The sequence below is a fragment of the Populus trichocarpa genome, chromosome 3 (assembly GCF_000002775.5).
Source record: "Populus trichocarpa isolate Nisqually-1 chromosome 3, P.trichocarpa_v4.1, whole genome shotgun sequence".
Lineage (NCBI taxonomy): Eukaryota > Viridiplantae > Streptophyta > Magnoliopsida > Malpighiales > Salicaceae > Populus > Populus trichocarpa.
In genome coordinates, this window is record NC_037287.2 from 15,625,099 (window position 1) to 15,647,504 (window position 22,406).

The 22,406-nt window shown below is 34.9% G+C and overlaps 2 protein-coding genes across 2 annotated transcripts; one reads left to right on the forward strand and one right to left on the reverse strand.

Moving 5' to 3' along the window:
* Positions 1–2,580: 2,580 nt before the first annotated feature.
* On the reverse strand, positions 2,581–5,087 carry LOC7465317 (RING-H2 finger protein ATL20). Its single transcript, XM_002304521.4, has 2 exons — positions 4,317–5,087; positions 2,581–3,232 (listed from the first exon to the last, which is right to left on the reverse strand). The coding sequence occupies exons 1-2, from the start codon at positions 4,996–4,998 to the stop codon at positions 2,757–2,759; spliced, it is 1,158 nt and encodes a 385-aa protein (XP_002304557.1). The 5' UTR covers positions 4,999–5,087; the 3' UTR covers positions 2,581–2,756.
* Positions 5,088–8,859: 3,772 nt separating this feature from the next.
* On the forward strand, positions 8,860–12,970 carry LOC7465318 (uncharacterized). The gene is made up of 6 exons (XM_002303610.4): positions 8,860–9,028; positions 9,160–9,283; positions 9,921–10,079; positions 10,833–11,093; positions 11,836–12,492; positions 12,648–12,970. The coding sequence occupies exons 2-6, from the start codon at positions 9,203–9,205 to the stop codon at positions 12,735–12,737; spliced, it is 1,248 nt and encodes a 415-aa protein (XP_002303646.1). The 5' UTR covers positions 8,860–9,028; positions 9,160–9,202; the 3' UTR covers positions 12,738–12,970.
* The last annotated feature ends 9,436 nt before the right edge of the window (positions 12,971–22,406 follow it).

Consider the following 22,406-nt stretch of genomic DNA (forward strand, 5'->3'; position numbering starts at 1 on the left):
GTGGCAAGAGCTTGGGACCAAGAGGTTTGTTCCCTCTGTGGTTTCAGGTTCGAGCCCTGTGATTGCTCATATTATGGCCACTGGAGGCTTACATGGTCGTTAACTTCAGGGCCCGTGGAATTAGTTGAGGTGTGCGCAAGCTGGCCCGAACACCCACGTTAAACTAAAAAAAAAAAATTTGATACATACATGAGACGTGGTAAGCAACAAAAACAATATTTTGTTCGACATGCTAGAATCATACACGAACCCAAGTTCTAAACGTTTAGCGACATGTTAGAAATCAAGGCTAGAAATAATAATTTTTGGTTTAGTTTGTTTTTTATCCAAAAAAATAAACAAACTGATTTAAAAAAAAAAAACCGAAACGAAGGTTATTTTAGAGCAAAAATCAAAACCCAACCGATTAGCTTGGTTTTTTTCTGTTTGGATCAGTTTTTTTCTATTTGGCTCAGTTTTTTTTCCGGTTTGGTTTGGTTTTTTGATTTCAGACTTATAAAACCGAAACCAAACCGAACTAGTTGGTTTTTTAAATATTTTAATAGTTTTTTTTTTTTACAATTCAGTTTTTTCAGTAATTTTTTTCTAATTTTCTTGATTTAATCAGTTTTTTAATTTTTTACTCACCACTAATCGAGGTGCTCCTGTTGCTCATTGCATCAACCATGTACTCCTAGGAAATCACTAAATTGTAATTAGTTTGCTCTGCTATGGAGCATGATTTTGGAGGGAAATAAATATTTCATCCAGCTAAAGTATTTTGATTAAGTATTGGGCCAAAGCTTCCGTTCACTTTTTTAACTGTCCATGTTACTAAATCACTGTTTTAACATTTTTAATGAACTATATACATTAGCAAGCAGAACCAAATAGCCCAGTACCAGTTGAAACCGGTGAAAGAATGCATTGCAAAAATTTGAGTTTTAAAAATATTTTTAAAAATTAAAAAATATATTATTTTAATATATTCTTAAATGAAAAACAACTAAATCTACAACTTCGTAGAACAACAGAACATGCTGGAGAGCAGCAACAGGAAAGTAAGAATCAGCAGCAGCAACAGCAACTTCATCCATTGCAGGTGCCTGAGCAGCAACAGCCTCAACAGTCGTGTCTGTGATAACATCAGCAACATCATTTATGAACTCAATTTTTTCTGACCCTCCACCAATCTTTGTTGACATATGTCGACAAAAAGGCACCCCGATGCTTGGCGAAGGAGAGAAATCTGAGCATCTTCTATTGTGAAAGAGACCAAACACAGCTGAATCGTTATTATTATTAAACCTGTCGCTGCTGCTTCCGAATGGCTTCTGCTGAAACAAATTACCCATTCCTTCCAAAGGAGGACCCTCGTCAATGGAATTATGTTTGCGATCATCATTGAGAACGTAACTAAACGATGCATTATATCTTCGTCTAACAATGTTTGCTCTTGTCGACAGACTAAACAGACAAGCCATTGATACAAATAACAGAATTCCTCTATCAGAAATCAGTAAACAACAAAATTAGAATACAAATTATAATCACCAACATATTATACACTCATTATAATTTTTTTGATTTTTTTTGGAGCAATCAAAAAGAAAATTAAATAACACAATTATCATAAAAAATAGTGTTGTCTTAGCAATTAAATCATGACTCCACAACATTTCAATTCCAATTAAGAGAAATGGGGTCTTGGAGCTCTTAAAAGCTTACAAGATCAGAAGTTTCAGCCAAGTAAGGTCCTAAATTAGATACCAAATCAAAGATAGGGAATTTGAAAGGGTATATGCCATCTAAATTAACAGAGAGTAAAGGACAATTAAAAGCTAAAACAATCAAAGATGGAAAATTTAACTAGAAATATTGGATTTATGAAGAGAGATTACCGTTTTCAATGCTTGCGAGAAAGAATTTCACTTCATAGTGATAGTTCCATAATTTTGTAGTTATTCTCGTTGGGCTATATGGTCTGTGACTGGACCTAGATGGGCTCTGAGTGTTAAAACTGGGCCAAACTCTAGTACGAAGCTCGTCCATTTCTGGTTTTGCTCCTCTGATTCATAATTGCTGCGGCCTCAAGGCACAATCTCTCTATTTTTCTTTTTGTTTGAATACTTGGATAGACGCTTAATGCCATCACAACATACCTTGGGTGGCTCAGCCATGGTTTTCACTAGGTAAGAAATACATGGGTTCAATTGGTAGTTCACCTCGCCGCAAGAACATGGTGCGCTACTTGTCTCCGAGGCTGGCACAAAAACCATCAAGAGAGTGGCTAAAACCATGGTTACGTAACTCACGATGTCCTAATCCCCAAAATTTGTAACATTGAAAGCAATGTGCTTTAATTGTTAATTTATGTTGTGAAAGGATGATAGTTAAGGCACCGGGGCCAGAAGCTTGGTTTTCCATGTATTTTGCTGAACATTGCCGACACATAATTCTTATGGCCAAAATTGAAAGTTGAACTAAATAATATGCATGATTTAGCATTATAATTAAATCCATAATCAATTAAAGCTAGATGTCTAGGATCTTCTTAGAGATCATCACATACAAAAGAACTAATTAATAAGTGTGATGATATATCCTCTACCTTCTCTCTTTGGTATTTCATATAGAACTTCCCAAAATCAAATGAAGTACATACATGGTTGGCCACCACTAGTGAATACATATACACACACATCAAGCAATACACATGTACGATTGACAATCAAAACCTAGCAAAAAATACCCTGTATAATATAACCAGTCATCATCTATGGCAATGGTGTTGATAATGAGGATGACGAAGAGGACAAGGGAGAGGAAGGGGTCATTACAGATGACCCATCTGGCGAATTCCGACACAATGGACATGTTGCATTCATTTTAAGCCATTCATCTATGCAATTAGCATGGAAGTAATGGCTGCAGTCAGGGATAGTCCTCAGTGTATCCTTGGGCTGATATTCAGATAAGCATATAGGACAAGTGTTGTCGTTAGGCTTAGGCAATCTTCCACTGTCGCCAAGTTGGGTTTTGGGGTAAGATTCTATTGTTGGTGCATCAAGACCAGTAATTACTACGCTTGGTTGTGGAGCAATTGCGGTGGAGAATTCGGTGGTGGGTTGATTGCCACCGCTATATTCCTTGAGTCGACCAAACAGGTAAGAACCAATCCCAAAGATGCATAGCAGCCCTGGTATTCCAGCACCCAGTACGATGCCATATTTTGCACTTCTTGGGAGAGGACCTAGCAAAGCCAAATCGTGAATGAAGGCCATTTAATGCCAAAAGAAAAACAGGGGCAACGGATGTTCAAGTGATATTCTTTCTCAACAAGAAAAAAAAATAAAATCAAAGCAACTCCAAGACAAAGGGGAATCACAGTTCCTATGTTGTTTCCTCATTTCTCTAAATCTCCTTCCATTGACATTGATGCAGTTTTAGCACCAGCGTCAAACAATTTGGCTTTTGGGAAATTCACCATTTCCACATAACATACAAGAATTTGACATTCATTGATCTCATGACCAAAGAACAGGAAGATTCTAACACAACAAACAAGAAATCAAAATGCAAGATTTTCTGAGTAATTAAAGAGTCAACTTTTGTGTTTCTTGACTAGTTTTCATGGGGAATGTTGCCGTACGTAGCGTAGGATTTGGTCATACAAAAACTATACCACTAGCATTTGATCAAATTGACACGTATGCAATTGCATATACGGCTGTAAATTGAGTAGAGCCAAGCCAAGATTTGATGTGATCGAGCTCGACTCATCTAATGTTGACAAGATTTAAGCTTGGTTCATGTTCTTAACAAGCCTAAAACATGAGGTTTAAAGTTGACTCATTTAAAATTTATTAACTTTAGACTCGATCAAGAGTCGTCTAAAAAAGTAGACTTGTTTAATTGTTTAAAATATTCAGCATGTGAATTTTTAATTCATTTTAAAATTCCAGTTACGATAAAGTACTGTTTTATTTTATATCTTGCAATTTCTACTTGTAATCTCTTGATGATATAAAATAACAAAAAATTCATAGAAAAAATAAATCACCCTAAAATCATCATCATTTTGCCCTATACTTGCCCTATACTTAATTAATTAATCGTAAACGTAATATACTCATGGTATTATATATAATTTATAAGATTTAAATAAAATTTTTAATTAGAAGAAACTCCTACAGACAAATACTGACTGTCGCAACTCCCTCTTTAAGATTTTCTTATCCACACATTTCAGGGTAACGTGTGGATCATGAACAACTTAGATGGGATAGCTGCAATCGACTATTGGATCAACTGTTAAAATTGCTCGAAAAACATACCGTTGCTACGTCGACCTTTGGATTCAATGGTCAGACCAGTATCCCCCTTGAATCCACAAGTCCCGCCGTCCTTTTCACACCGTCGACAATAGGATTCATTCCATTTTAATTTCGCTTCACTATCTGACCAACGAGACCAAAGAACCGGAACGAACACTCTTTTCTTCAGTTCTGTACAAGATGCAGGTGCTGGCATGTAAGGTAACGACTCATAATTAATTAGCATGGCCACAACAGTAAAGTTCTCGTTGCTAAGGCAATCAATACGCCTTAGCCCAGATACAGTGGTGGAAGAATTTGATGAGCAGTTTAGGAAGGTGAAGGAATGATTATAGTGTTCAGGAATGAAAGGAGATCCTGAAAGGTCAAATGAAGAGTCCATGAATTTCTTCGGAAGGCAGTTTTGTGGGTCCGTTATAGTTACTGTTTGGTTTCGGTAGTTGATGTTTTGGACAGTGAAGTTGCCTGTGTTTGGGAGGTTGAGGATAATCTGGTTCTGGAGATCGTTGCATGAGAGATTGAAACCTGGATAGCGGCATCTATTATTATCAAATCCGAAAGGGAATCGAACCTCTAGTTTGTTTCTAAGGCATGGATTATGGCAAGGAATTTTATTGCTGTTTGCTTTTTGAAGGAAGATCAGTACAGAGAGTACTAAGAGGAAGAGAGTTGAAGGAGCCATTTTTTGGGAACTAAAAATACAAAGCTTTTATGGGCAGGGTTTTATTATTGATTTATTTCTGGTTGACGGGCTGCACTGGCGGGGCTTCCGTACAGTCAAGGAGATTGTTAGAACTACTGAAATCAGCATGCTATTTCCAAGATTATATTTCTCTCTGGTCTCTATATTTTGAATTCAATCATAATCTGATCCTTCCTCTTTGAAATTATACATCTTACTCCCTTGACTGCTGACGATTTATATGTCTGATTAGAACATTTTTTAGTTTATTCTCTATAACCCCAAATGTACCATTTTCTAGTTTAAATTCTTAGAAAAAATAAAGTGTTTTTATAAGACAGTGGGCCATAAGAGTTAAGGGACTAAATTATAGGTTTTCAAATATAAAGGACTCATTTATAAATGCATTCAAAACCAGGTGCTAGAGAATAATTTACTCTATTTCCAACGAGGAAATGTTGCTGACAATTTCTAGATGGAGGACTGTTGTTCTTGTATTTAATTCTTGAATCTTGACATAGAAATTCCTTGATTACTTTTCTGCAGCTGAAATACCCTGCAGGATTCATACGTATCACTTGATAACATAAAAACGAGGGAGTCGGAGTCTCAATGGTCCAGTCACCCTTTGAATTTTTGTTGAGAGAAATTAATGCAATCATTTGTTTAATTATGTGTTAAAGAGTGCTCGAAGAGATCAACTGGTTTTACGCGCATGGCGGCCAGTGGGTTTAAGACATAATTTACAGAACACGGTTGATGTTAAGAGATTAATTATAAAATCTGAAACAGAAAAATTCTAACAGCACACTTGTTATCCGTCCTTAATTATTCTTGTGTGCCAAAAAATTCTACTATAACGCGATTTACATGCCTAGTTCTTTTTTTTTCAAGATATAAACACAGTATTCTCAGTGAATTTGTATCTGAACTGCTAGTATATAAAATGATTCGTGTTTATCGTGCTGTAATTAATTGTCTTTGCTTCTTGATTATATGAACAGATTGATCCACATATTTTTACTGGAGAAAGGGTTTAAAAATCCGATAAATCTGAGAGCAATCGGTTTAAAATGATACCAGAATCGTATTCAAGCATATCATTGGGGGGGATGTTGTTTGAGCACAGCTTGGTGCTTAATTTTTTCTTTAATTTTTACTTTCTCTCTCACGAAAGGGTTAGCTTTGCTTTGCTTGTAAAACACTGATAAGACTAGTTCAAACGTTGTTAAATCCCTTTTGTACTTGGTTAATTTGGTACTTACCAATGTCAAAGCACTGTTGCTGTTAAACAATTGACATTTTCAATTCTCTCAGAAGTCAAGTTTTTTTTTTTTTTTAATATATATAATAAAAGGAAATAGCCAAGCTGGGAACAAAAAGGATGAGGCAATGGCTGATGGAAGCAACTTCACAGTAGCATCAAGTCATGAAAGCTAAACAGCTGTGATGATATAGACGGTTCTATATTTGTAATTGTGGCTAAACTCAGTTTAAAGAGGGGGGAAAAAGAAAATTAATTTCTCAAGCACGCATGCCTTAATTTGCAGCTGTTCGTAACTAAATATTCAAGAAATACGGAAATAGAGAGACGAGACAAGAGCTTGTTATGAAGAACTCGTTACCCCGTTTGCAATTAGGCACGTGACATTGATATACAACACTTATAGTCTCTACAGTGTGATCGATTCAATCCACAAGAACATAATAAATTCTTGTAATATGATTGATTTATTTGCATAGAATATAATAATATTATATTTTTCCAAATTGGAATTACTCGTGGGCTTTTAGATATTTGGGTAATTATTAAAAGAAATTAAAAGGTGCGGGGAGATTTACTATGGAGGAGTGCTATTTTTTTTATTTTGATTCTCAAACACCTTTTCTCTTCAATTGGATCCTTTTGTAGCATAATTATTGGTCAATTGTTTCTGATTTGTTAAAAAGAGACAAAATTGAGAAAAAAAAAGACCAGAGTAAAAAAATATGGAGAAAAAAAGAGATTATTTGCAAATTTGCGTGATAAGTTTTCTTTATGGCTATTTGCAGTGATTCTTAGCATATGGGAGCTTTTTGGTGCAAGGATCTCAGCATCCAGGACATACTAGGCCATGGATAGATAGACCAAGCTCTTATTAAAAAAGAAGAAGAAGAGAGTACAGTAACTGAGAAAGCAGGTGAACTGATTAAATCTTGGATTTATTTACGAGTTTTATAAATACATTAAAGGAGGATAGCAAGTATGATGGCTCCATGTCCAGTCTACTGATTGGGAGCGAGAGCTGGCAACCTATTCCATTGGATCAACTAGCTTGTCCCATCTCTCTTACTGGATTGGTATGAGATCCCATCTCTTAAGTCACTCTCCTGGCATTTACTAAGCCAAGCATAGCTTTTTGACCATTCTAACTTCATGGAAAAATGATCTGCAGTGTACGTAGAACATTCGAGTTTGCAACGAATAAGAAGAATTGTTAGAAATATAAAACGCAACTCTTGAATCCAGCTCTTATATCAGTCTCAAAACTCATCCCCACAACCTATTTCATCAATCTAATGGCTAGAACTAATATATTTGACAAACTTCATGGGTAGAACAGATGATATACAGCAAAAAAAATAAAAAAATTAGCAACTTACCTGGTCCAGTTCGCTCCAGCTTGAAGCTCTTGTATGAAAACTCCTCATCATAGACTGAATCCCTAGCTTGTAATACCTGCTGTTTTAAAATAGAAAAAGCATATTATGGAGTCTCGAATTGACGATGATAAAACATATAACAATTGGGTTTTTTGCCACCATAATTCTTTGTTGATCGGACAATTAATCTAGTTATTCAGTCTTTAAGTCCAAATTAGTTGTTAAGCCACCATGCAATAATGTAGTTTCCATGTCCTTTTATTTTCACAACCAGAGAGAAAATCTCATCGAAATCAATACTATTTTTTTTTTAAAAAAAAACTAAATCCCTTAACAACAATATTTCTGGATCTGTACTATGGTCGTGAAGTGTTTGCATCTTCCTCACCCTGTTAATTAATACACTTATTATTCAAAGCTTTTTTGCCTTTATGCATTTTTATAAACTCAAAAGTGTGATTGTCATGCAACTAGCTACATGTTGCCTTGCATGGCATCAACCTTTTCTTATGTTCGTCTTTCATGGCTTCATGCAAGACGAACACAAATCTCTTAATTTTAGCTTCACACTATTTAAATGTCTATCAAACTTTAAGACTATAACTTGAAAAATTAAAAAATAAAGAGCATTTTTTCCTTAATTAGTAACCTTGTTCTTTGGATAGAGTTTGATTACTATTCCAGAACAATAATAAAAAAATAAAATAAAATTATATTTAGTGGCGATATACAAAACAAAATGACTGTTTTTATATCTTGTTTGATTGTGATTGACAAAACAGAATAACATGTAAAAAAATATATTTTACTTTTAATATGTATTGTTGTTAAACTTATATATTTAAAAAATAATAATTATATATTATTTTTATTTTAATTTATATCGAGTGTTGAAATTAATAATATTATAATAACCTTAATTATAAAACAAGAACTGACTTGATTTAGGATTAGATTAGTCTGAGTTTTTTTTATTTAAAATGAATAATTGACTTTAAAATAAAAAAATATTATTTTAATATATTAAAAAAAATACTTTAAAAAATAACAATTACTATCTTTTTAATCAACTTTAAAAAAGCAAACAAAGAAAGAGAAATTTCAAAATTTCAAACATGGAGTATAAGCTGCGAAACACACGCACCAAAGCCCATCCTTGAATTGGAGGGAAAGTTGCATGAAATTTTTTAACTTGTTAAAATGATGCACCCCCACCACCACATAACATTCATCATGGCGGGAAAATGTCCGTTCAGTCCTCAACACTCCCATATATCTTTAACGCGCTCTCTCTCCATACATACTTAGACGACATACATCTCTCCCTCGCTCTCGCAATCACATTAACAAACCCTAGAATTATTTGAAATCAACGAAATCCAATCAGGTCGGTGCCCCTTACTCCAATACCTGCTTTACTTATTTTTTAGGTCAAGCCCATAGATTTTCCCGTATCAAAATCAATCCGTTTCAAAGCAGACATATAACCAATATCTCTCTTGTTTGCTTCAATTTCAGGTAGAAAGCATAAAGTTTCAATCCTTTACACTATATTGAGAAAATGGATGGTGTTTTTGATGATGAGGTCGAGCAAACTGTTACCATTGATGAATATCTCAAAAACGTTGAAGCTGAGGAACTGGTAAATTTTCAATTCAGGGTTTGTTTAACTGAGTGAAAGTATTGCTTTTTTCTTACCCTCTTGGTTGTTGGTGTGATTGTGTACATTTGTTTGGTTTCTAGGTAGAAAAGATTTCAGCTTAGGGTCTCGAGTCACTGGCTTTATGTTGTTTAGGGTTTTGTTATGAAAAGAGGGTCATTTTGTCTAGATGAATGCTTGTATTTGGTGAAGTGGGATTGGATATCGGAAACTGTTGGACACAAATTGGTTTCGTGATTGATTCTTAATTACACAACACGAAAATATTTTAATCTTTTTTCCAGCATTTAGGGAAATTGATAGATTCCATAACACCTCAAGTCCAAGTCCACGACCAGACTTGTGAATAAAAGGGCAAAAATTGTTTTGGATTATGACAACTGCTGCAATATTTATTTGTGAAATTCTGTATCATGAAACTTGTGACCTCAAGCCGTAATGTCAAAGAAAATGCATTATGTTTTAAATGGGTTGCTTTGGTATTGATCTGGAAGATGATTTAATCTTTGATGGTGTGGATAGATTACATATGTATAATGTAACTCTCTGCTTATTAGATTTATTGAGTTTACTCTTAAATTTTCTCCTCTGATTTTTGTCTTGGTTGTTGGTTGCAAAGAACGCGGATTTGGTTTTGGGAGGAGATGAGGGAAACGAGTGCACTTATAACATGGGATATATGAAGAGACAGGCTATTTTCTCATGTCTGTCATGCACTCCAGATGGAAATGCTGGAGTTTGCACTGCTTGTAGTTTGTCTTGCCATGATGGCCATGAGGTATTTTTTTCCCTTTTTAGTTTAGTGGTTTGATTGTTGATTGAGTTAGTTCCCAGTGGGTTTGTTTTTGTGGTTTAATGTCCCAACTTTCAATTTGATTGAAAACCATTTTGTAAATTAATGTACGCTGGTGACCAAAAAGATGCTATGTACATCAGCAAGAACATTGGTGAAAATGAGGCAATGTTCAAGCACATTTTGAGATGACAAAAATACTATAAATTTAGCTACTGAAGCCTTTTTTAACCTTGTGAATGTTAAAATGGCATATGCTGTTTTTTAATGAAAAGTTTAACAAATTTACAGGGCTAGAAGCCTAGAACTAAAATTGTAATATGGAGGCATGATGAGAAGTAAAACGTTTCTTTGCAAAACACAATGCACTGTCAAGCCTACTTTCATGCCCTTAAAGGTGTTCTATAGAAATTACAATAGAAATTGAAAACCACGGGTGTAGCTGGTGTTTACAATAACCAATGTACAAAAACATTGCAACATAATTTTATTTATGCAACACCTTACACTAGAATATATAAATCTTCATTTCATGGTAGCACTTTTTAAAGGAGGTTGAAAACTTTAGTTCAAAACCAAACTAATAATCTGAAGGTGCAAGTTCAGAAATAAATATTTATCCACACCTGTGGCAGTTAATCAGTGTTCTATTCTTCCATGCCTTCTCTTAAATAAAATTCGTTTGGTTAAAATTTATCTTACATTTAACGTGCCTTTTGCTGTTGCCACATACAAAAGATTGTGGAGTTATGGACCAAGAGAAATTTTCGGTGTGATTGTGGCAATTCAAAATTTGGGGAGTTCGTCTGCAAGCTTTTCCCAAAGAAAGATGTGGAAAATGCTGAAAATTCATATAATCACAACTTCAAAGGTTTATACTGCTCTTGTGATCGGCCCTATCCTGATCCAGATGTTGAGGCACAAGAAGAGATGATACAGTGCATTATGTGTGAAGACTGGTTTCATGACGAGCATCTTGGCCTAGAGTCTTCCAATGAGGTTGGTAGCCTGGTTGTTCCATCTCTGTTCTCATCATCTTTGCCTCTTTCTTTCCCACAGTTACCTGTTTGTGTCTTCAGCCTAAAAAAAGTGTTGTTTGAGTTGGGAAATTTGTAATCCTTAGATGTACAATAAAGAGGGTTGACAAGTTGACATTTACTTCCGTAGACAGTAAATTTTGTATGAGTTATCTATGGCAGGGTTGTTTTGTCGAACAACCATGCTTTCAGTTTGGCTCTTTCCTAAACCTTGCCTTTGTTAGTTGGGATCACAAACACCCCTTAGTCCCTACCCTTGCTACAGCCTACTGTTGGTAGAAAAATTGGTTGATATATCAACTTTCATGTGATATTGTGATAAATGGTCATCATGGTTAATAGGTTTGATGATATCATACTTGGCATTATTTTGGAGACATGATCAAGTTAATTCAGATCCCAATGCATGATGTTAATCATAAGTGACATCCAACTATTTTACATGGATCATGTTTTAAGAATTTTCTCCTCCTATGCTCTGATTTCAAGTGCATGGTTGTAGTGTAGAGTCCACAACCAAGAGGTTTGCATACTTTAGGCTTCAGGTCTCACTTCTTGCAAACACAATTCAATAAATGTCTTCTTAGTTTGGACTTCCCTCCCCAGGACATAAGTCTTCTATAGTTCTGGCTTTCTTTGAGCCATAATGGTTCTGATTAGGTAGCATGATTATTAGCTACCAAAATTATCTCCTTGTTTTACAGATTCCAAGAGATGAGGAAGGAGAGCCTCTCTATGAAGATTTTATATGCAAGACATGCTCGACAGTTTGTTCTTTTCTAACACTATATCCCAAGACAATTCGGGCAGCAGGGGGGAAAGGTGATGCTACTTATAGTAATGCTAAGGATAAGGATGTGCTGGAAGATGTTCCCACAGCTTGTGGTTCTGGGAAGCTTGAGAATGATATATGTGCTAACAATTCTTCTGAAAAGGATAATGCAACAGCTGGAAAAGCTTCTGCTGTTGGAGAAAGTTCTTGGAGGAATAGTGGGTCAAACAACTCAAACCAATGCACAAAAGACACCAATCTTGATACTACTTGTGTTCTTGGAGTTGATGTGGAAGTCACTTCACCTGTTTCAGAAGGAAAACCATTGTTTCTTTCCAAAAACTGGAGGGACATCCTGTGTAGATGTGAAAAATGCTTGGATATGTACAACCAGAAGCATATAAGTTATCTTATTGACAGGGAGGACACCATTGTTGAGTATGAGAAAATGGCAAAGCAGAAGAGGGAAGAAAAGTTGCAGCAACAGGAGGGCGCTGAGTTGAGCTTTTTCAACAAGCTTGGTCATATAGAGAAGGTGGAGATTCTGAATGGTATTGCAGACTTCAAGGATGAATTTCGTTCCTTTTTGGTATGCCCTTGATAACACGCCTTAGAGCTTACTCTTGTGATATGCAATCTTGCAAACTTAGCTGTAAAAAGTTACCTTTTTCTCTATTTTAGTTTGAGTTTATTTATGCAAAGCAAATATGCTGCACTGATGTATGTACCCATGTTTTTCTGCAGGAGTCATTCGATAAATCAAAGACAATCACATCCTCTGATGTCCACCAAATTTTTGAAAATCTTGCAAAGAAGCGCCGGCGAATGCAGTGAATCGTACTTGGATCTCTATTTTGGTTATGTATGTTAATTTAACCTGCTTTAGTTGGTTTTGGAGCTGAACCTATTCTAAAAGATACGGAAAGCCTGTGAAGAACTTGATGTTTTTAAGTCAGCATGCTCTACTGGTATAAACCTTCTGTTGTGTAGGCTAATGTGGTCACTAACATTAGGTTTAACTTGGGTTTTTTTAGTGTGGGATTGCAATATCCTTAACGGTTAGTGAATTCTCTTGTCTGGTGGTTTTGGTTGTAATATTTTTTTGGAGAAATGCTGTTTTCAAAAAAATTAATTAATTAATTTTTTTTTTTGCTTTTGTATTATTTTGATCTGGTTAAAAATAAATTTTAAAAAATAAAAAAAATATTATTTTGAAGTATTTTTAAATAAAAAACACTTTAAAAAATAATTATTATTCCAATTTCCAATGTAAATGGCAAAGAGACTCCAAGTCTCTAGTGGTTTTTTCACAACGGTTCCTCTTTGCACCAGTTGTGTTCTGTTGGTTGCTGGCAATGGCTTTCACTCAATTCGTGGTTGTGTAATGGGCATTTGAATTTGTGATGGAACAGAGCACTGTGAAATCTTAATACAGCCACGCTTCGACTTGAGAAGTGATGTCTGCACATTATGTAGCTGATGTTCTGATGTAGTAGAAGGGATTTGGATAGTGTTCACACGGATCCGAGGTCTTCTTCTGTTGTTAGCAAGCAGTATCGAGTGGGCACCGCATGGGGTTCATCAATCAGGCCGAGAGTGCAAGTGAATCCATCTAGTGAGCTTAACTATATGCTGAGCTTGAGGGATTTTGGCTTTGTCTTTTCCCATGCATAGTTGGCGTGAAAGATTGAAAGAATCCGATTTGCTCGTTGACAAACTCTCCCCTTGACGGGGAGTGTGGTGTTTTGTCAAGACAAGCTGGCCCAAAGCAGGTAGTTGTCGTCCCCCTTGCGAAGATTCAAGATTGAGTCCTCAAATGCTCACAGTTACCAGTCTTGCAAAAAACATTAAACTACTGGCTTCCTCACCTAAACCTGAGACTATCGAGTGAGCATTATTGCTTTCACCGATTTCTTGAAAGCGAAGTTCTCTTGATCTTTAATAAAAAAAAGACAATTTCACGTATATTAAAACATCGATAAAGCAGCGTAGTTTTTTCTTTTTTTTGGGAAAGATGATGCCTTGGACAGGCTACTGCTGTGGTAATTTCTAAGCCAGATGACTCGGAAGCATTGACTATACTTTCCATTTATTTCTGTTCTTCTGGAGTCTGAAACGTCATTGAACGTCACGATTGCTTCAAATAAAATGCTCTGGCTCCCTTAAATCCCGTCTTAATCATTTTGGGACCCGGATTTACAACTGCGTGTTAAGAGACTAATAAACAAGGTTTGTAATAACAAAAAGGGTGCATTTTTCTCAGCAGTGCCGTGAAGGGGTGAAGGAATCTAAGAGTCACGAGTGGAGTTTATTATTATGCTGTTTTTCCTTTTCGAGTGCAAGCATAGTGGCAACTTGCAAAAGGTGTACTTGAGATTTAACTTGACAAGTATAATCTAGCTCTAAGCAACAAGCTTATTTGTTCCCCGAACAATGTTCTTCGACAAAGGGAACGTTGTACTTCAGCTCAGCTTTACTTTCGATTCAAGGAAGCATGAGCCAAACAAGAGACTTTGAAAAAAAAGGGATGTTTTACATCAAATGTTTCAACCTTCAAACAAAATGCTTTTGACCTCAGCAGATGACCGAAGACAGCATGAAAGACCCACTAATCACACTTGACAATCGGAAATTCAACAGGAATAACTAGTGAGTTTTATTCTCCATTAAAGAAAATTGAGAAATAGAGTCCCTAAGGTCATTACGATGAACAAAAGTACAGAAACTTGGCCAAGGCAGTCTACTTTGATTACCATATCAAGCCTTCCAAGTACTTAATTGGTCATGTTACACCATGTGAACAGGTTATGTTGACCACTATGAAGGCAAGATCTAAAGTAATGGCAGAAAATTGGTTTTGCAATTCAAACCCAGGTCACATCAGGGAAAAAAGAAGAAGTCCAAGATTTTGAATCTTTCCATGATGTACGAGAAAAGAAATCTGATACCGTGAGGCTTGAGAAATAGATCTGTTTTCTATATTATTATTTAGGATGAACAATTATAAGAAAATATTTTCAACTTTTCAAATATTTGGAGTGCTGATAATAGTTACTTTATTTTAGAATATCCAGTTAAGATTAAAAAGAAAAAAAAAGTTTGTGAACTATAGAGAGCTTCGAGTGATGAACTTGTCTAGGTACCCTGCAATAACTCTCCAGCAAAATGACAACCACAATAAACTACGAAAAATCTCCTCCATGCATTGTGGTGATGAACGTCGCTGAAAGTGTTTTCGTCCAATAAATGAAGGGCCACTTTCTCAGGTTCACGGACAGTATTACTGTTGTTGTTCATCGTTTAGCACCGTATACGCTCAAGTTTAATAACCTAGAGTTGGTATAATCTCGATAATGGAAAAGATTTTATATTTTATATGTAAATTATGCCTCTTTCTCTCGTAAGAAACCCTGTTAGCTACTCTATTAAACATGGCGTGTCAATGATGTTCGTATAGATTTAATAGTAAATGTCACTGTCATCTATATTATATCTTCAATAATTCAAGGTCTCTAAACAATTTTTCTATCACATCTTTCGTCTTCTTGTCTGGTTTTTCTATAAGGAGATATCATGAATCCGGATTATAATATAAACATTTTCGAATCAAAATGACGTGTTTGGATATATGTATAGCCGTGCCTGAAGAATCATTCTTTCATTGTCGATTAAGAAGTAATTAAATCCTACCAGTGGAATCATGAATTCTTTAGAGGTGGTGGAAAATTTATATAGTTTCTAAATTGAAATTCTTGACATATAAATATTACAGTCATTAAACTTGTCGGTGTATTCAATTCTGGTCAGTGTTGGTGTTGTTGTTATTATTATTATTATTAATTTTTTTGTGGGTATAAAAACTCTTTTATCTTGTAATTAAACATAGATAGCTGGTGACAGAAAAAAAATAAACTCTTTTATAATCTGGTTGTTATTTTCTACGGCATTTATTAAATTCAGGTAGGAGCTCCACCGTGCTCGTGACATTGTCGGGGAATCAATTAGGTTTTCTTACGATTGACACCACACAACCCTAAGCCTCCTTTTTCCATGAGCGTTCGGTGTAGTCTACTGATCTCCATAGTTGATGTTATTTATTATTGATTTAATCTCTAATCTCGTGTATTTGACTAAATTAAGCTAGAGAAAGAAAATTGCCATAATCTAGCACAATATCGCCTACGAAACGAAATCTCCATTTTCTGATTTCATGCATTTAAACCTTTAGTTGTTCGAGCAAAAAAAAAATAAATGTATATAGGAGCTGATAAGATATTAGGTATGCAGCTTTTTTGTTTTTGTTTTGTGGTGCTGGCACTTAACTAGTCACAAAGAAATTAAAAAGAAATGTACTTAACTTATTTAATACAGCGGCGCACCAGCAGCTGCGTCATTTTCATGGAAATTTAGTTTGTGTATTAGCAAATATAGAAAAATTATTATTCCCGCGTAAGAAATTCTACGTAAATTCTGGGCACCGAATTCCTATAAGTATCAGGTCCTCCCCTCCACCTAATTTTCAAGAGCTGAAGCCTTTTGGAACCACTTTTCCATTGATGTACTTTTCCCTCCTATTTCTCAATCTCTTTTTCAGTTCCCAATAACATTTTAAATACTGTTTATCCATTGAAATCGTGTTGTTTTTGCACTTCAAACTATGGGAAATTGCATAAGGTCAAGCAAAATAAGGCAACATGAAGAGGATGATAACATGGAGGAGCTGCATCAAGAAAAGAAAGAAACAAGGATTGTGAAGGAAAGTGGCAGTTTCGAGAAAGGTGCAAGCCTTAAGGTTAAGATAGTGCTTACGAAGGAGGAGCTAGAGTGGTTAACGTTTCAGCTAAAGGTCAACGGAGGAAGGAAGCTAGAAGATGTATTGGGAGAGATAGAGAGAGGGAGAATGAAAGTTAAAACATGGAAACCCTCTTTGGAGAGTATCATGGAAACTCCTGAAGGGCTTGAAACAGAGAGACGAGCCCTTTGAAGAGGAAATTACCATTCTCTTTCCTTTTTCAGTCCTCTCATGTGAGGTTTTTCTTTGGGGTCATGACCCAATTCCCAAATATACATGTCATTATGCGTTTGCTTACCAATTAAGAGTTATTAGATGTTAATGATATTCTTGTACTTTTTAGATTCCATTGTATCATTTTTTGCAAAATTAATCTGAGCCGACTTAAGAAAAAAAAATGATAAACATGCCATATGGGTGTGTTTGATAACAAGTTTTAAGAGCTTGACCGTTCAATCATGGTATAAAACACTCCCCAATTCCAAATTCTTAAGAACACATACTGTGATCTGCACTCTTCTTCTTTCAAACCTTTTTCTCTGTATCGCAAGAACACATGTCTGGTGTAGGCGTGCGTCTTTGGCATTACTAGTGCTCACAATATTAATATATTAACACCTAATTGAAAGATTAATTAGCAAAATTACTTACTTTTGTTTTCGGCTCCAATGAGCATTTCAAACAAAAAGTATTCTTACACACACACACACATGCTTCACTGGTTAAGTTGTCTGGGCTTATGGTCTCCGGAGAAGAATCGAAATTTGAAGTTTTCTGATTAAAAATAGGCCTCTGCATACCAATCATGGAGCCATCACAAATTAAATATAACTGGTTTCTGAAAGTGGAAGACTAAATCAAATCATACTTCTAGTCATCAGGGTTCCGACAAAAATAAGCACCTAATTCTGACCATCTCTTGCTGCTTGGTGTCACAAGTATACAGTTTCTTTCCAGCCTTTAGATACAAGTGATGAATAGGATGTTTTGGAAGTATTTTTATTATAATAATATATTTTTATTTTTTATTTTTTTTTATTTCAAGACATCGAAAACAATATAAAAAAGTAAAAATCAATTTCTTTTCATTCACGGTCTTACCATTCACTGCAGTTTTTTAGAATTAATAATTTGGACAGCACATCGGGGTTCTGTAGGCATTTCCATATACCTTTTACTTGATTTATTATACTTTCCTAGAATAAAGGACTAATAGTGAGGTGGTTTTTGTCATCCACAAAATCATCAACAAAAAGAACTCCCGGAATGAATCGGTCAAATATCATCTTTCAAGCAGGACACGCAGTTCAAACTTCAAAGTCCTTGTTCCAAGAAACTCTATGATCATACATTTAGACAATAACAAACATATTTGTTCGCTTTATATGCACCGCATACATTTGTAAAATCAATGATTTTTAATTTTTCACGGGAATAATTACAAAATTCAAAAGTATTCTTAGCTCTTAAAGCTTCATGCTGCAAACTAACTAATCCTATGATGTATGATCCACCATCGTGGACGACAATTTCTGTGCTACCCTATTGTGGATCCACCGTTAAGGAGTTTATACATGTATGATAGCAGCAATCACTAGATTCTTCCTTTTGTGGCTTTTGATTCCATTAAGGAAACTGGTAATTGTAGTTCAAAGTTCAAACTACTCTTCTTCAGGGATGCTATGAAGCACACCATCATATCCACCATTAGAGGACACAACACTAACACGATTAACAGGAAGTTGGACAAGTTCATGTGCGACATCTTTGAATTCAAGAAGCCCCCCTTCTTTGCACTTGGCCATTAATCGAGCTGCTTCTTGTTTTGTCATCCTAACTTTCACTCTGATCACATCTTTTTCTTGCACACTGCTGGCATACCCTCTCTTCTCAAAATTCTTCCTCGCATCTTCTTCTTTAATTGCCAAGCAATTACCATCTTTCTTTAACTTCTTTGGTGATATCTTCTTGCTCAACTCATCTCTATATATCAAATTTGTTCCCTTGCTTCCCCTAGTGCCTTTTTTAGTGTCATACAGCATGCTATTTAAATAAGAGATTGAAGAGGTAAACATTTTGAGACAGAAAAAAGTAGCTAGCACAAGAGGAAAAGAGAGATGTTTGTGGCAGTTGAAACTAAGGGTGGAGTGTATTTATACTGAAGGGTGATGGGCTAGTCAAATAGAGGATGGAGTGTTTTATGGGGCACAAGTGTGATTAATTTGATGCAAAAGAAGTAATGTACACATGAAGGCTGGAACGTAGGAAACACAAGTGGATGACTGGACCGTCAAGCATACGATATGGAAAAGTATTTGCAACGTCCCTCAGTCAAAGCATTGAAGTGATGATCTATCAAATTAATCAGTACACAGTGGAGCCCGTAAGAGAAGAAAACTTTTAAGCATCTTTGAAAAGGTCAATACCTTTTATTTGATTGGAGATCATAAGGTCATGACAGTTAACTTTGTGATGAGGTAATTAAATTACAGCTTTACAAGACAGTCGATACGAGAAAACTTAAGAATGTCTCTTTCGAGTTCGAGTTCGAGTTTGTTAATTTCGAGCAGGCGTTTTCTCGTGCAATGGCATAGCCAGGGTTCTTACTTACTTTGTTGCAGAAATGGCAGATGCACGCTGCTTTTCTACGGGGTAAATTATTTGTCTTGGCTGTGGAAACTAGTAACCTCATACTAAATAGGTATGGGGATTCATCAATAAGCATTCGATCAAGTGGCCAGGATAGAGATTGGAAATAACTGTAGTGATGGGATTTTTTCTTCTTCAAATATTAACTAATTAATAAAATTAATCATGCCAACAACCGTTTGGTGTTGTGTTCGAGACTTTCCTTTTTCCCATTCAATATTTCGATCTGATGAATCTTACAATAGATGAGGGTTAGTGTTAATTAAACCCTTAATTAATACGATCCAACGTAATGACGAGAGACTCTAGCTACGTTATATACTGTTTAGGAGCAAGCCAGTTGTAAATAGCTAGCCTTTTCACACCATTAGTTTTTTTATAACAAAGGGTAAAATCAAATCAAATATCGTGCCCCAAACTACAAGTTAATTTCTTACTTTATTAAAAAAAAAATCTTCCTTCTGACCTTCTTAGCTATTCTTTTGACGGGAAACATTACATGTCACCAGTTATACTGTTCAAAACATCCAACCACAGCAAAACAAAAGAACAATCAGTTGAAGTCATGTTCCTCGCAAAGATGAAAATAAGACTCGGACTTGTTCTTGAAATTGACGTTGTTCGATGAAGTCATAAAACGCGTTTTGGCTAATTAAGGACTAATACTTGAGGGCAACTAGGTGAAATCAATCAGCATCCTAATTGAACGGTCCCTTTCTTTGAATCGTTTTACAGGTTGCCATGTTATACGTTACGATTTTCCAGACTTTTACGTGAATTGCATCAGGAAAGAACAGAGTTTCTGGTATACTTGATGCTACTGAAAGTGAAACCCATCCCAAAATTTCAAACCACAAAAGTCGTGAAATACCCATTTTCACAAAGAAAACATATCATAAAACCCCAAAATACGCCTTAAGTTAGACGGCAGGCTTTTCAAAGCACAAAAGCCACGAAAAAAACCATTTCCACAGAATTTATGGTTTTCGCACCATCAATAGGACCAACAAGGTTTGTTTTGGCATACCTGCCAACTTCACACACACACACACACACACACACACACACACTAGTTACATGACCGCGATGCGGTGGGTCAATTTTTTTTACATAAAAAATATCAAAAAAAACTAAGATCTAAAAGTGTTAGGTCTTTCTGCAAAGTTATACTCGAGAGTCTTGGTTTGGCTGTAACACCTGACCCAAGAGTAATATTTATAATATTAAAAATAACATTAAACTTGCATGACTAAAGTTTAAGTGGGCCTGACTGCAATACCAGACCCAATAGCCTTGGATGTGGGTCTGGCTGCAAGGTCGTGTCATAAAAGTGTGATAATTAAATAGATTAATTAAAAAAAATCTGAATTAATTGAGTTAACCCTTCAAACCAGGTTAACCCGTCGAACCTTGGATTCGTGTCGTGAAAGTTTGATAACTAAATAGGAAAAAAATTGACGGGTCAAGCCAGAATTAACTAGGCTACCCCGTCAAACCAGGTTAAACCGTCAAACCTGGGATCCGTGTCATGAAAGTTTGATAACTAAATAGAAAAAAATTTAACATTAACAAACTAAATTAAACTAAAAAAATTAATTAAAAAGGAAAAAAAAACAAAAACAAACAAAAAACATCAGTCTTTTCACTGTGGACTGCACTGTGCAGTCCACAGTCAAAGGCATAAAAACGACAAAAAAGCAAAAAGAACAAAAAAAAGAAAATCTAAAGGCATCAGCCGATAACTAAATAGAAAAAAATTTAATATTAATGAACTAAATTAAACAAAAAAATAATCAAAAAGATAAAAACACAGAAAAAAAACCTATAGGAAGAAAAAAACTAATGAAGAAAAAGAAAAAAAATCTAAATTAACTGGGTTAACCCATCAAACCTAATATCCGTGTCATGGAAGTCTGATAACTAAATAGAAAAAAAATTTAATATCAACACATTAAATAAAAAAATTAATTAAAAAGAAAAAAAAGAAGGCATCAGCCTTTTCATCGTGTACTGCACTGTGCAGTCCACAGTGAAAGGCATAAAAAGAAAAAAAAAGCAAAAGATAAAATAAAATAAAGGCATTAACCTTTTCACTGTGAACTGCATATAATATTAAAAGATGAAAATGAAAGAAAAAAACTAATGAGGAAAAAGAAAAATATAAGAATCAACTGGGTTAACCCGTCAAACCTGAGATTCGTGTCATGAATGTGTGATAACTAAATAGAAAAAAGATTTAATATTAATGAACTAAATTAAAAAAAGATTAATTAAAAAGGAAAAAGAAAAGAGAAAAAAACCTACAGGAAGAAAAAAACTAATGAAGAAAAAAAAATCTGAATCAACTGGGTTAACTCGTCAAACCAGGTTAACTCGTCAAACCTGAGATCCATGTCATAAAAGTCTAATAATTAAATAAAAAAATTTAATATTAAGAAAGTAAATTAAAAAAATAATTAAAAAACAAAGAAACAAAGAAAAAAAACCAAAAAAAGAAACTAAAGGCATCAACTTTTTCAATGTGGACTGCAAAATTGAATCAACTGGTTTAACCCGCCAAACCAGGTTAATCCATTAAACTTGGGATCTATGTCATGAGAGTGTGATAACTAAATAGAAAAAAAAATTAATATTAGCAAACTCAATTAAACAAAAAAAATATTAATTAAAAAAAATCAAAGGCAACAAAAAAAAAACCTATAACTAAAAGGTATCTACCTTTCACTGTGGATTTGCATAGTGCAATCCACAGTGAAAGGTTGATCTCTTTTGGTTATACTTACAATATTAAAAGATGAAATTGGAAGAAAAAACACTACTGAAGAAAAAAAAATCTGAATCAAGTGGGTTGACCCGCCAAATCAGGTTAACCCATCAAACTTGAGATTCGTGTCATGAGAGTGCGATAACTAAATAGAAAATTTTTTAATATTAATGAACTAAATTAAACAAAAAAATAATTAAAAAGAAAAAAACACAGAAAAAAAACCTATAAGAAGAAAAAAACTAATGAAGAAAAAGAAAAAAAATCTAAATTAACCAGGTTAACTCGTCAAACCTGA

Excerpts from the sequence above, each read along its gene's own strand:
- LOC7465317 (XM_002304521.4), bottom strand. The coding sequence starts at position 4,998 with ATGGCTCCTTCAACTCTCTTCCTCTTAGTACTCTCTGTACTGATCTTC. Across the intron at positions 3,233-4,316 it reads CAAAGGTCGACGTAGCAACG|GTCCTCTCCCAAGAAGTGCA; the intron begins GTATGTTTTTCG and ends TGGCTTTGCTAG.
- LOC7465318 (XM_002303610.4), top strand. The coding sequence starts at position 9,203 with ATGGATGGTGTTTTTGATGATGAGGTCGAGCAAACTGTTACCATTGAT. Across the intron at positions 9,284-9,920 it reads ACGTTGAAGCTGAGGAACTG|AACGCGGATTTGGTTTTGGG; the intron begins GTAAATTTTCAA and ends TTGGTTGCAAAG. Across the intron at positions 12,493-12,647 it reads ATGAATTTCGTTCCTTTTTG|GAGTCATTCGATAAATCAAA; the intron begins GTATGCCCTTGA and ends GTTTTTCTGCAG.